Source organism: Acanthochromis polyacanthus, chromosome 5, assembly GCF_021347895.1.
Source record: "Acanthochromis polyacanthus isolate Apoly-LR-REF ecotype Palm Island chromosome 5, KAUST_Apoly_ChrSc, whole genome shotgun sequence".
Taxonomy (NCBI): domain Eukaryota; kingdom Metazoa; phylum Chordata; class Actinopteri; family Pomacentridae; genus Acanthochromis; species Acanthochromis polyacanthus.
The window spans coordinates 8,912,610-8,927,445 of NC_067117.1; the positions used below are offsets into that span (position 1 = coordinate 8,912,610).

Below are 14,836 nucleotides of genomic sequence, written 5' to 3' on the forward strand. Positions count from 1 at the left end.
ATTTTTTGTGATGCTCATTAAAGCAAGGAGGCTCTTGATCTGAAAAGTTTCATTCATTAACTCTTAAACAACACACTTAAGGTGTTTTTGTCAGTGAGGTCTTCGAGTGCTCTTCTTTGAACAGCACTACAGCCTTTTTATCTGTCTTTTCTTTCATGAGAGTAGGTTGCCTCTGTCATCTACTGAATGTTTCTGTATGGAGCGGAACTCTTCAAGGTTAATTTTGTAAGGATATGAAAAGGATATTTCATTGCACAATGTGTCCACACAACAGCATACATCCTGCCAGACTGCAGCTTCAGTAGCTGGAAATCACAATCTGAGAGAGGATGTCAGTAAAATGTGTTTATATGAAACCTGTTGATGTCAGGTGATCTCTATTTAAGTAATTATGCAATCAGTTGGCTACTCCAGTGGTGATTTCAGTCTGTCCTCTCGATACTCATTGGCAGAATTAAACTAATGATTTGTATGTTACTTGAGTATGTACATTTTATGCTACTTTCTACTTAAATATTGCACTTTTCACTCCCCTATATTTATGGAATGTTTTAGTTACTAATTTCTTTGTAGAATGAAATTATTAATATACATATTTGCAGGACAATCAGCAATCTTAGATTCAGAGGAAACAATGTGGATTGTGTCCTGGCCATGGAACATTGGCCAAGCGTTTTACCCATGCAGAGTTGCTGAGATTGCTGACCATCCAATGTACAATGTTTTTTGTGGACTTGGAGAAAGCCTATGACCATGTGGAACCCTGTGCGGAGTACTGCAGAGGCCACTGCTACAAGCCATCTGGTCCTTGTACAACCAAAGGAAGAGCCATATTTGTATTCTCAGCACAAATTCCAACACTTTTCCACTCTGCTAGCATTGCCCCCCATCTCTCATCCTGTTTGTGAGATTTATAGACTAGATCTCAAGGTGCGGCTAAGGAGAGTTTCTGGTTTGGGAACCTCTAAGGTCCATCTGTTTCTTTGCAGATGATGTGGTTCTGTGGGCTGAACTAAACTATGACTTTGAGCACACACTGAGCTGGTTTGCGGCCGAGAAATGAAAATCTGAGTCAGTATTTCCAAGTCTGAGGCCTGACCTGAGCTGAAAGACAAGAGTCTTGATTTACTAGTCAATCTATGTTCCAACCCTCACCTGTGGACACAAACCCTGGGTAATGACTTAAATAATGAGAGGGCAGACACAAGCAAATGAGGTTTCTCTGTAGAGTGGCTCAGCCTGTGAAACAGGGTGAGAAGCTCTGGCATGTGCAAGAAGCTTGGAGTAGAGTCTTTGCTTCTGTATGTTGAAAGAAGTCAGCTGAGAGAGTTTAAGTACCAGATTAGGATGCCCCCTGAGCACCTTCCTTTGAGGGATTTCCTGAAACATACACCAGAGAGGAGTGCCAAGGGGTGCACTAAGAACTCACTAGAAGGTATACCTATCTCATCTGGCCTGGGAACACTTTAGGATCTCTAAGGAGGAGCTGAAAAACATTGCATTGAGAGGGAGAAATCTAGAATAGACAGATGATTGCTTTAGCTATAGATGAAGCTAACCAACAGCAAATTACATACTTAAATTTAGCATGACAGTATTAGAGTCTGATATGGTAAGCAGAGGGGGAAATCTAATTACATATTTCTGTTTCTTTTTGCACTGTACCATTACAAAAAGTGACACAGAATGTAAAAAATAGTTTGTGCAGTCAAGCGGATTTCCTGTCTGATAATCATTTTTTCCTGCCAACAGGGAATCTGTAAGCAGAGGTGAACACATGAGTGATATAGTCATAGAATTCTACACAGGAGTAGGCTCCAGATTTCGTACCATCTGTCTTATCTGGCTGTACATGGTTCACGTACGTTCATTAACACTATGTGTAGGTAGATGCATGCCACACCGACCGTACTCTCACTGAAATGCATGTTCACACAAACACATTCTGTTCCTCACATCTGAGGCTTCTAATCATCTAATTCTAATATCGTACCAGGAGTTCCATCTCAAAGAAACTCGGCCATGCTCTTTAACAATCCCATAAAATGCCTTGGCAAGGGCAAACTCCCACACATATACACAGCACACACCCATTAAGCAGTCTCCTAACATCCACTTTCCCTTTGAGTCTCACAGTGAGGAAAACAGTGAGCAGCAGAAAAAGACAGGGAGAGAGAGAGAGAGAGAGAAAAAAAAAAGGGGGGAAGAGAGACATAAATTCAACATGGCCAGACTCCTAAATCCTTGCTGGCTTTACTCGAGGCTCATTCATTATGAATGACCTGTCCTGTTAATGTTATATTTATAAAATGTGAAAATGGGACACAGCTTTTCACTATATTCTCTGAAGACACACAAATTGGACCCAGTGGGCTTTTTTTGAGCTACTAATCAGAGTTCTTTGCTGTGATGCCACAAAGTGAGGTCCAGTTTAGAAAGTCCAGAAACTAGAGTTCTGGCATCCCTCCATCCTTTCACATATGCTCGAAATTGCTTTGAATCCATTTGCAATTAGGCTGCCTTGAGAGAAGAAATAATGGCAGAAATAATAAGCAATTTAATTAGTTTCTTATTATGCCACACAACTTTTGTCAGTACCTCACTGCTGTGGTCGCTCACTCAACAGAAAATAACACCAGCCCCTTGGAGACACATCGACACACTGCAACACACCGTTTATAAGACCGCTGAGAGGCTGAGTGTCTCCACAAATGTGCCACACTGCGAGTGTAGGTGGAAAATCAATCTTAAATTCATCAGTGCTGCATTCAAAAGAAACACTCCGCTAATGAGGTGAATGGGAGTAACATGACAGCGAAACTGTGGTTTCTTGAAAGCAGCAGTTTGTCATCAGACTGTGACTGTACTACAGCATTTGGGACACAGTTGCTCAGCTGTGACTGCACCTGCTAAATATTTCTCAGTTATGTGTTCGCATTTTTGTCACAAGTGTAAACTGCGATTTCTTCTCACGTCGTTACTACAATCATCTGTACTCAAAGTGGGAGTACTTCATCGCTCTCCCACGGTCTCTGACGCATGATAGAGACCTTTAAAAGCCTGAAAGTCCTGAAACGCCCACACCACCTCTTCTTCCTCCCTCCTCCTTACCTGTTCAGCTGCCTCTGGGTCCAGGTGGGTGTCCAGCAGGGGGACGGTGAACTGTATCTTCCTGGGACTCCCAGTTTCCATGGTGGCACCGTCTATCAGAGAGGATGAGAGGAGGAGGAGATGGGGATGAACGAGAAGGAGAATCCGCACGAAAGAAGGGCAGCAAAAAGCTCAGTGAAGGTGGCTGAAAAAGAAAATAAGTGGGTTCCAGTTGAGTATAAAAATAAGCTGATTTAGTTTGTGCCTTTACTTTTATCTTTTAACACACTTTACTTTAAATACCCTTCTTTCTGGCACCCTATTTCTATTCCAGTGCTTTTTTTTCCTATCCTCAGCACCTGCTGGTGTCTATCCTAGCTTCCCTCTCCTTCCTCTCTGTCTCTCTGGGCTCTCAGCGCTCAGACAAGGACATTCTGGACTAGGAACACCTCTCCTTCACTCCCATTCGCTGTGGCAAGCTCGCTTTCCCACTAAGTCCCTCCCTCACTCACATTTCCTTCTGTCTTTATTGGCTGTCTGAGCTTGGGGCTGTTCTGCAGCAGTTTCTGCACAGTCGGGAGAGCAAGGATGACAAAGACACACTCTCTCTCTTTGTGTGTTTAAAGGGTAAAAAGGATGCACAATCTTTCCTTTAAGAGTATTTTTTAAATTACCTACCGACATGTGCTGAAAAGCAACCTACACGGCATTTGCGAAGTCTCATTCAGAAGGTGTCTTTCAGAAACAAGTTTTATAAACATATACACCTCTGACAATATTTAATAATAAAATTGCACACAGTAATTTGTTTTCACCCACACTGAGAGCCCACGTTAATAGACACAGGTGTAAACACATTAGTGCTGAGAGGCTGTTCTGTGCAAAATGTTACAAAGTCATCTGTGATTCAGGCGAAGATGAGATGAAATAATTGATGAGCTACATCTGCAGCCGTCATTGCAGTATCATTTATAAATAAGAGGCCCACATAATGACAGTTTTGAGTCCACAGTGCAAATAAACCTGTGAAATGACTGCCTGAGCTTTGTTCATAACTGACCAGCGTGTCCTCTCTGCCGCCTGGCCAGCACAGGCTTTATTGATCGCCTCTTAGCCCGAGTGTCCCTACAGTACATGTCTACTGGGCCCTGATACCTGACACCCCACAGAAGCAAATCACTGGTGTGTGAGATTTGCAGCACATTTTGGGAGGAAAATGAATATGATGCATTTTAACCGTGCTCTAGCATTTTTTTTTTAGAAATGTTACTTGGTCAGCAGATATGTCAGAATCAGTTTTCTATAATTTTATGACTACATTAGTATGACAATAGAACTGATGATGAAAAGGATCAAATCCATGGCCCCCCACCCCCGTAGCTCAACAAAAAGTCTCAGCAGGAATTGAACAACTGATGAAACAGCCTCATGGCCATTTGTAGCTTTCAGAGTGAACCAAGACAGTTTTTATGTGGTTTTTAGCTCCTCATCTAGACGTCCCTGGAGAGGATGACACACAATTGGTAAATAATGTGACCTTAAAAAGTCCAGACTTCAAACTATCACGAGATGAACAATAACATCAGAATCATTTTTTGGTTGTTTTTTTCCTCAGTCATTGTGTTGCTCCTCCAGACATCTGCACGTAAACCATTCAAACACAAGACACAGTTTCTCTTTTTTGTAGCGGAGAGTGAAAGAGCGACAATAAAACCCTGTCACTGTAATTAGAGCTTTTCTTGAATTATGTATTTGTCCCCAAAGCAGAAAACCGTGTTAATAAGAGACCACATGTTCTGTGTGAGTATGTGAGTTATTTTATTATACAACCTCTGGTGTTTATGGCGACTGAAGAAATAATGTTTGGGAAAATACTGCCACTAAATAATAACGTAGATATTTTATGTTGGATACACTCCTCTAAATAGTGTCGAGATAATGCTTTTGTATTATTTAAATTCTATGTCATATTTAGTGGGGGATTTGTGATATTTCTTCATGTGCTATAATTCTCTTTTTGAAGTCAAACAATAATCTTTTGTTATTCTGAAATCTGTTATGAGCTTTTGCAAAGTTTAGACCTCACTTTAAATCTTTAGCATTTTTGATATTTTTTCAAATGGATGCTGTGCTTTTTTTATTTTTTAGCTCTCTGAAAATTCATCAGATGCAAAACCAAAAAAAGAAAGATGGAAAGAAAGAAAATGCTTTATTCTACTAAAAAAAAAAACAGTTTATTGCTATTAAAGCAGGCACTTTTTTATTGACTTGAGTGTAGTATTGTCAAACAGTAGGATAGGTAAACCGGGAAGTTGTTCTGGAGGGGTCTCGGTTCTGCTGCATGATTATTTTGAAGGTGCTTTTTATTTTATTTTACACTTATTCTTCACACTGAGATTTGTTTCAACCATGTTGTCTGATTCAACAATATACCTCTCTGTTTAATGTGCTACAATTCACCAGCACCATAAACTACATCCTCCAAAAAGACTACAAAGTTCAATGAACTAATCAATATGCAAATGGAACAAAACAAAAGCAGAATATTACACATGAAAGAGGATTTTTGTATTAGACTACATTAATGTCAATCAAATATACTGTATTCAAATTGCTGCATATTGTCTAAAACATGTAAAACCACTGATGTGTGTCTTTAAAACAAGGAAATACAACAAAGCAGCTGGAGAGCAACCTGTGATGTGTGTTCTACAGCCATCATTATGGCATTTAATGTAGAATTAAGTCCCCAGAAGACAAAATTGCCACTCTGTGCAGCAGAGCGCATCACTGCACTTTATCCTTGACTCGTCCTTGCTTTTCTTTTTTTTTAAAATAAGATCATTCACTCACCAGTGGCCATTAAAGCCTGTTGTGTGTGACAAATTGTGCTGCGTCATGGCCATGGCCACTAACGACTGAGACCTCCCTCTGCGCCGTTCAAGATAGCTGCCTTCCAAGATGACGGCCACGAGGGAACGTAGGAGTGTGGGGGTCGAGGAAAGGTCAGCAAGCCCGAGATGGATGAAGACAGAGAGGCGAATACAGTCTGTGAGTTGTTTTATTGTAAAATTACTGTACACAGAAGGTGCAAATAATCTTTATACTGAGTGTGTCCGTCTGTTTGTGTTTTCCATCTCCCTCTCCCCCGTCTCTCTTTGTCTGTCTTTTATAATTGCTGCACACACATATGTTTTGGCTGAGCCCCCCCTGCAGACTCATGAAATTCAGATGAGGCGAGTTGTTCTCTAACTCAGTTGTGCGCATCAGAGGCTACAGCTGTGTGGACAGCAGCACCCGCTCTGCCTTTGTCTTGTCTTCTCGTCTCAGTACGCTCCCTGTCACCTCAGATTTACCTTTCATGTCTTGTTGCCGTTGCTGCTGTGTAAGACAGTTGTCAGTCAGGTGCAGGCTGCACATGTTCACAAAGCCTGAGCAGAGCTGGGATCAGGCAGACTAAGTGAAAACATCTCTGAGGGGGAGTGTGGGGTGTTTAATATTTAACAGCTTAATAACTAAATTCTTGTAGTCTGAACAAAACTGGCCAATTTTTTTTTACCTCATCATTAATTTGGTGCTAATGTGCTAATAATTGACTGTCCAAATATGGAGAGTATTATTTCCTACTGTTGTCAGCTACGGAGTCATGAATCCATACATTTATATAGCATACATACATGTACAACAAATCACAGTGGTGTGCACAGACATTTTGAGGGGCAGGTGCTCAGTGGAAAAAAAAAGGGCACCTTGTGTGGCATGTAAAACCACTGGCTGCCTTAATATAACAGTGTGAGATTTGAAAAATAATAATTTTCTGTAAGTTCATTTATTTTACTATCTTAATAATGACACACAAAGTGTCAATAAAATATTGTACAGTATCATTGTAAATGTAAATGACATGCAACTCCCTTTCTTTGTCTTTCTTGATTCTTTTCCTTCTGGGCATGCTGCAATAGGTAAATGAAAAGAGATCGACAATATCAAGACTGATTCCTGACATTAGGTTACAACAAGGCAGAAAGCTACTTTTTCTTTTTGTCATTTAGCAAATAAGTCACAGCAAGTGTTGCCTCTACCTAATGTAGACTAATAATAAACCTACACAAACTAAATATTCAGTTATAGCATACTGATCATATGCACCAATTCACCAATTCTGTACCAATTCACCAAATAACTTTGGTTGTGTGGTCATCGTCATCACATTATGTGATTAACTGATTATTAGTATGGGTAGCCTGGAGCTTGTTAAGCAGGAGGGCTAAAAAGGAGAGAGGGTCTCCAGGTGGGTGGTTTCAGAGTGGAACAAGGTATGAGGTGTTCCAGTTAGAAAACAGGCAACCAGACTTTCCAGGTTATTGGTATTTACTGTTGGATAACTCAAAAGGTACTACAGACAGCTGTGGCAGATATCTGTGCTGTGATAGCTGTGGTTCTGAAATATTACAAACAGAAAAAATAAATCAGTGACACATTTGCCATAAGTACAGCCACAAAAAATAATAATTATACTGAGAAATAACATCAAATGCACCTAAACACAATAGCATAAACAGCAAAATACTGTGTATGGCTTAGCATTTCAATCACATTAACTCACATAACATTAGCAAACACGCACTGACAAACCCACAACTTGATAGGCTAATAGCTAAGCTAATGTCCGTCACATAAAGTATCAAACAGTCAACAGGTAACAATCAGGCGTAAACTAACCGTGACGTCACCCGTGGGTTTCAACGGCGAGAAAATGAAGCCCGGATTTTGCTACTTCCTGGTCGCCATTTTGGATTTTTTGGAGCCAGTGATGTAAAAAGCGTCATCAAACAGACTGGACTGGAGAGCAACTAGGGGCAGGATTGGCTGAGAACTCTCTTATCCCGCCCACATTTTGCCACAGAGGCTTCTGTTGCTGTCTATCAAGTATAGCCACGGCCCCTGGCTCCGCCAACTTTAACGATTTATTTAAAATTCAGTATTGATTTATTTTAAGATCAGCCACCTGATCTCTCATTTTGACCATGAAAACTAACAGGGAAAAAATCCTGAGCTGTAGAAAATCAGTCTATCAAATTTTGTTTTTTCCAAAAATGAATTGGGGTCTATGGAGCAAAAGCTTTTTGGAGCCAACCCTAGCGGACGGTGTGATATTGCAAGTTTTTGACACTTCCGGGTTTGCTTCAATTCTGGAGCCAGATGCTACGTCCATTATATATACAGTCTATGGTAACAATGAACAGTGAGCTCTCTACACTGGGGGAAAGCAAGACCACTCACCTTTGGTCATTTACACACAGCAAGTAAATGAAAAATGCAACATGTATTCAGTCCGAACATGTGCACTGGAGAAACTAGTCAACAAATTGCAGCTATAAAGAAAAACACGCCACTTGAGGTTCAGAGACATTAAGGAAAAAACATCAACATTCGATTAACCCAGCAAAGGACGAAATGCACATGTATAACACAACCAAGATAATATTCCAACACGGGCAGTTGGCTAATTTAGGCAGCCCTGCTTGAGACAGGCTACTTCACAACAGAGACAAATAAATGTACCATGTGGTTGGCAACTGTGACTTATGAACAATACACTTGATTCATTTACATGTTACCTGGTTGGTGGCTACAGTCAGGGTGGAGATGCCTGTGGACTGTACAGCTGATGACACACGCATGTCCACTCCTACTGTTCACGTTACAAGATGGGGCGGGGCAAGTAGCGACACGGGTAGTTTGTGTTTAATGTAAAAAAAATTAAAGTTGAGAGGGAAGGGCACCTGCTTGATACTGAGGGCAAGAAGCAGGTCTAGCCCCACCTAGTGTCTATCTGTGCACACCACTGGTCTGCAGCAATGCTTAGGTAGGTGGTACCTGTCAAAGTAACATCCACATGGATGGCAGGACCGAAGGTTTCCCAGCAGAACATTGCCCAAAGCATCACACTGCCTCCACCAGCTTGCCTTCTTCCCATAGTGCATTCTGGGGACGTGTTCTTACGCAGGTAAGCGACGCACCTGTCCATTCACATGATGGAAAAGAAAACGTGATTCATCAGACCAGATCACCTTCTTCCATTGCTCCATGGTCGAGGTCTGACGTGCTCATTGCTGGCGTTTTTGGCACAGAAGTCATCATGGGCCCCTGACTGATCTGTTGCTATGTAGAACAAATTGCGATGCACTGTGTGTTCTGACACCTTTCTGTGAGAACCAGCATTAACTTCTTCACTAATCTGAGCAACAGTAGCTCGTCTGTTGGCTCGGACCACGCAGGCCAGCCTTCGCTCCCCACACGCATTAGTAAACCTGGGCCTCCCATGACCCTGTTGTTGGTTCACCACTGTTCCTTCGTTGGACCACTTCTGATAGATACTGACCACTGCAGACCAGGAACACCCCACAAGAGCTGCAGTTGTGAAGATGCTCTGACCCAGTCATCTAGTCATCACAATTTGGCCCTTGTCAAACTCTCAAATCCTTACTCTTGCCTGTTTTTCTTGCTTCTAACACATCAACTGTGAGGACAAAATGTTCACTTACTGCCTAATATATCCAACCCACTGGCAGGTGCTGTGATGAAGAGAAAATCAGTGTTATTCACTTTACCTGTCAGTGGTCATAATTTTATACTGATCTATATATACATATTTATATAGCTGAAAATGACGTGAAGTGCACATGCAACACAGCACCTTGATTAGACCAAAATGGCTCTATGAAGTTATCCGTGAGGAGGCAATGATTTAAGATCACCCATCAATAGTTCCAATCAGCACTGGTTATTCTTCACACCGTATTCTGGAAAGGACTAGGAGGTCAAGCTAATGAAAGACTTTTTCTCTAAGAGGGACTGGCGTGCTTTCCTTCCCAGTAATTGGCTGTGGAAACCATTAATGCGTAGAGTAATTGCATGTTGCTGTGTTTTAATTAGTGTTCAGGCTCATTGCAGGCGGCTTCCCCAGGTGGCCTGTAAATCCACCACAGAAAACAGCCACTGCAAGCCTGTGGAGTCGAGCTGAGCATCACTTTACATTAAACAGATGATGGCCGGACAAGACAGTTTCCATCCTTGTCTCGTGAAACCCAATCCTGCACACTGCTGTCTATGTGGAGACAAAAGTGAAGTAACTAAATGTGTTGCTTTACGAATGAGATATAATTTTTCATTGGTATCTTTCTTTTCAGTCTTTAATGATTTTACACTGATGAGAGTAAGAGTGAGTCAACAGAGATATATTCAAACCTGGTGGGAAATTATCTTCATGCATGTGATCTAGCTGCTGTGCATAACTGTTTACATTCAGCTTATAAGACAATAGGATTTTAATAGAAAAAAAAACAGCTAGTTTAGCAACTAAATCCAAATAAATCATGTTTCCTTCAAAATATAATTAAGACACTGACTGCTGAAGCAATGACTTAACTACGCAACATTACAGTAAGTAAACTTCCTTATCTGAAACAATCCTGCAAATGTTAATTTAGTGGTCGATCAGTCAGTCATCAAGTCAAATGATTATATATTTGTTTGTTTAGGACTTTTGGCCAAAAGAGGACGTTTGCTGATGAAACTGAAAACTTGTGATGGCTATTTTTTGCTTCTAATTACATTTCATAGACTAATTATTGCGAAATATGAACTAATTCTTATTTAATTTGTCATATTCTGACTTTCTTTGTATAACAACAACAGATGTCAAAGCTCAGACATGAACTGAACTTTCTCTGGCTTTCTCAAATGAACACATAAATGAAGCTTTTCCAATGTTAAAGCTCTTTTATTTGATCAGTGAACTGAAGAATAACAAAAACTATAGCAAAACTATTTACAGCAAACACACTTGGTCCTTGATCACGTTTAAGTAAGAGAAGACACGACCTGCTGGGAAAATCTTAATGGGCACCAGTCAGCGTGCTCTTCAGCATTAGAAATCAGGAAAAACAGCTGGAAGATGAAGCTTGTGTTATCTTTAACTGAGCGCCAGGTGCCATGTGAGGCCTCATGGGCAGGAACAGAACTGAAAGGAATGGGAGACTTTTGTAATACAGTTCAGATTTATTCATTCAAATTTAGTCTCTCCACATGCGCCCACTGCTTGGCCTCAAACCAGGACAGCGATGTGTGGATGTGTCTGCCACGTTATTTCTTGCCAAATCTCTGGGGCACGGCCATACTCCAGATCTGACCGGGGGCAGACTCCCAGTCACGAGAATGAAACTGTTCCTCCGACAGTATCGGTCCTCTGGAGTCACGGCCAAACCTGCGAGGGAGGAATAACAGGAATGGGAACCGATGTCGGCTTGACTTAAAGGGCTTTTTGTATATTTTTGTGTTAAATATCTCCGCAAAACATGCTTAATACGAGGAATAAATTATAGCCTTCAAATATAAAGCAGGTTTTGTGTGTTGGGGCTCAATTATATTTAACTGCAACAGTACACCACAGGCAACAATTTTAGCATAATGTACGAGGCTCTGGTAATAATTTCAGATCAAAAACAGGAACTAATCTTTGCCATAAGAGTGGAGTTCAGCTGATGAACCACTTTTACAAATGGACATTTCAAGTACATGATAATTATTAATGGTACTTGTGCCATTTTCAAATTCAGATATGGAGAGCAGTTGTAAATGGGTAAATGGATTGTCCTTTCATCTCATCACTCTTGTAACACATTAAAGTACTGATGCCAGGACCACTTTAAGGAGTTATAAAAAGGGTCATGGATGCTGTATTTTTACTGAAATCCGTAAGTGACCTTAAAGTGGTATTTTTATGCGCAGTAGTGATTTTTGCCAGATCTGAGTGAACCTTCTGTTGGTATTTAATATTACACTTTCCTGCAACAGAAAAGCTCAACATTTCATTTTTATCCTTTGCTGATAGAAAAGTGCTGTGCAGAAGGTTGAGATCTCACAGTTTCATCCATTGCAAACTCCCTGCATGTGTGTTTTTTTACACGTGATTATGTGATAAATGCAGGCTCTGTAATGGCACTGACCTCTGTGGCTGATGGAGGACCGAGTTCCTGGTTTCTCTCTGGGATCCCAGCAGCAGAGCTCTCAGCACTGAGGCCAGCAGACGATCCTCCACGCTGCTTTCTCTGTTCTCACTCTCCTGGAGCACACACACCAACCCACATCCACACAGATGCAAAGCCTCGTATCAAAACGCCCTTGAATAAAAACCCCACAAACACATCAAGAGCACTGACTGCATTCAGTTTTGGGTTGCAACACAAACCCTGGGGCTGGTAACTCCATCCAGATTGGGATGTAGATATCAGCAGACAGAGGTGAAGAAATATACCTCCTTGTTTACTGCAGCCTTCTCTTAGATGCTCAATCTAATTTCTTGATGTTTAATGCACTTCTATTTCTTGATTATATTTTATTTTCTCTGATTTTAATGTATTATCTTAATGCCTACCTTTAAATCATTTTATAATTAATTTTAAAGTTGTGTGCTGAATGTATTTCTTTGCCATTGTAAAGCACCTTGTATGAATTGTGCTATATGAATAAACTTGCCTTGCCTTGAATTGTCTCCTTCTCACCCAAATAGGCATTCATCCTTTTTGTTCTATGCAAAATAAAACTCAGATCTGTCTGTTCCTGCGTGCCGCTGACTAGTGATCTGAGTCCTCGTCCTTCATCATCCTGCTCCGACTGTCTGCTGACCCCAGAATTTGCAACAGTGTATTTCACACTGTTGCATGAACAGGGCTCTATCTGAAATCTAAACGGGCTGTGTGATTTATTCTGTCTCTCGTCTGACAAAAAGCTCAGATCCCATTAACATGCTGCGTCACATGGAGTGACAGATTTCTCTGAACATGTTGGCATGACTCCTTGTTGTGGGCAGAGTCTATCATTCACTCTAATGTAGCAGAACAGACGGTCCATATTTAAATCAGACAGACAGTATATTTTAACACGTAACCATGTGTGCCTCAGATATGTTTGAACATCACATTTCCATTTCCAGGTGCCAAGATTATTTTGGACTTGCTGTGAATTATATAGCAGGAAATGTACATAAATGCAGTGATATTTTCACACCAGCTGCACAGAAAAGTCAAAGAGCTGAGCTATGATCATTCAGTAACTCGAATGAAAAATTTGAGAGTTTGAGAGTGGCTTGTTGTCTCACCAGCCCCAGCAGGCGGTCGGCCATGTTCTCCTCTGAGCTGCCAGGCATAATGTCATTTTTGTCCAGACTGCCTTGGATGTGAAGAGCCTGACTGACGCCAGCCATCGCCATAACCACTGCCAGAAGAGTCGCCACTGCAGCTGCGTCCATGGTCTCAGGCTGGAGAGAGGGTCAGGTGAAAGTTGATGACAAAGGGTGAAGAAGAACAAGTTGGCTGTCCCAGTAAGCTTCGAAGGTCACAGACGAGCTCGTCCTGGTTGGGGTTAGCGTCCTCTTTGTGCTGTATCCTGGCTAACTTCAGTGGTGGTAGCATCCTCGCTGGGTCTTATATACACCTCGCAGTGACTGGACGGAAACCCCAGGAGAAGTGAAAAAAGATGCTACCGTACAAAGGGGGACAGGGGACAGGATGGAAGAAGAAGGAGCTTCTAATATGAGACTTAACTAGGTCCATTTAGCAGGATCAGAGCATTAGTGATGACGGAGCACCAGAGTGCGTTATTATGTGACCCTTAGGGTAGTGCAACACAACTCTCCCAGTTATTAAACAGATAAATCCCCACAAATGGACTCTGATCCAGTAGTCCCAGTTGTCCACTAGTTCGCACTGTGATTACAGAGAGATAAACATACATTAACCACTCAATTATGAGTCAGTGTGACGCAGATTAGTCCGGAATTTAGTCATCTTAAACGACAAAGTAATGAACTGAATGTGCAAATACACTTTCATTTCTTTATTTGATAGGGACAGTGCACTTTAATGAACATCTACGCAGACAGCAATAGATGTAAATATGCCAGATTATGGCAAGAATGCTAATTTAGATAGGTTAAAAAAAACTAACAGAGAAACATAAGACAATAGGTGACAATAAAAGCACATCACAAGAAGTGCACACAGAAAACATAACAGTGAAACATACAATGAAACACAGGACAATAGGTCAACAGCAAAACCGCTTAAAGAAAATTTCTCACATTTTGCAGTGATAGTTTCACTCAAAGTTTCCAGATAATAAACCCATATCCCAATCACATTTCGTCTCACGTCTCGGATATTTTGCAGAGTCACTGATGCAGTCATCAGTGACGGATCAGTTAATGAGATCAGATTAATTCTACGAATCCTTGGTTTCATTTAAAGCATCATTTTACAAGTGCAGGTAGCCTGAATTGAATTTAATGCTTTGTATGTAGATGGATTGTTTGGTGTTATTTAAAAATCTATTATCAGAACCATGAAAACTTCAACCTAAATGTTTTACACTCTCTCTTCATCATGGCATGAATCTAAAGTAAACTACAGGTCACGTTTAACATTACATGCCATCAAAACATTTATTTACACAGTCAAATGGACAATTTTAAGAGCTTTATTTTTATTTCCAAATGCTGATCAAGGTTTTTTTTCCAGACAGAAGCTTCTCCCAAAGATCTTAGGATAGGTTCAATGTCAGCTTCCTTCATTTGGTTAATCTCAAATGAAGACAACTTTCAACTTGATTAGTGAGAGTGACGTTTGCTCTATTAATGCCATATGTATTCATTTTGTCTTTGCCTCAGAATGTGTGTGTGTGTGAG

The 14,836-nt window shown here is 40.9% G+C and overlaps 2 protein-coding genes across 2 annotated transcripts in view; both read right to left on the reverse strand.

The window, feature by feature from the left end:
• LOC110949918 (protein phosphatase 1 regulatory subunit 1A-like) overlaps positions 1-3,513 on the reverse strand; it is a 35,079-nt gene extending 31,566 nt beyond the window's left edge. Inside the window, exon 1 of the mRNA XM_022192242.2 lies at positions 3,112-3,513. Coding sequence (XP_022047934.1) covers positions 3,112-3,192 — 81 coding nt within the window. The 5' untranslated portion in view covers positions 3,193-3,513. The remainder of the gene's footprint in view (positions 1-3,111) is intronic.
• Positions 3,514-10,842: 7,329 nt separating this feature from the next.
• npffl (neuropeptide FF-amide peptide precursor like) lies at positions 10,843-13,563 on the reverse strand. Its single transcript, XM_022191073.2, has 3 exons — positions 13,253-13,563; positions 12,102-12,217; positions 10,843-11,359 (listed from the first exon to the last, which is right to left on the reverse strand). The coding sequence occupies exons 1-3, from the start codon at positions 13,400-13,402 to the stop codon at positions 11,239-11,241; spliced, it is 387 nt and encodes a 128-aa protein (XP_022046765.1). The 5' UTR covers positions 13,403-13,563; the 3' UTR covers positions 10,843-11,238.
• Between the last annotated feature and the right edge of the window lie 1,273 nt (positions 13,564-14,836).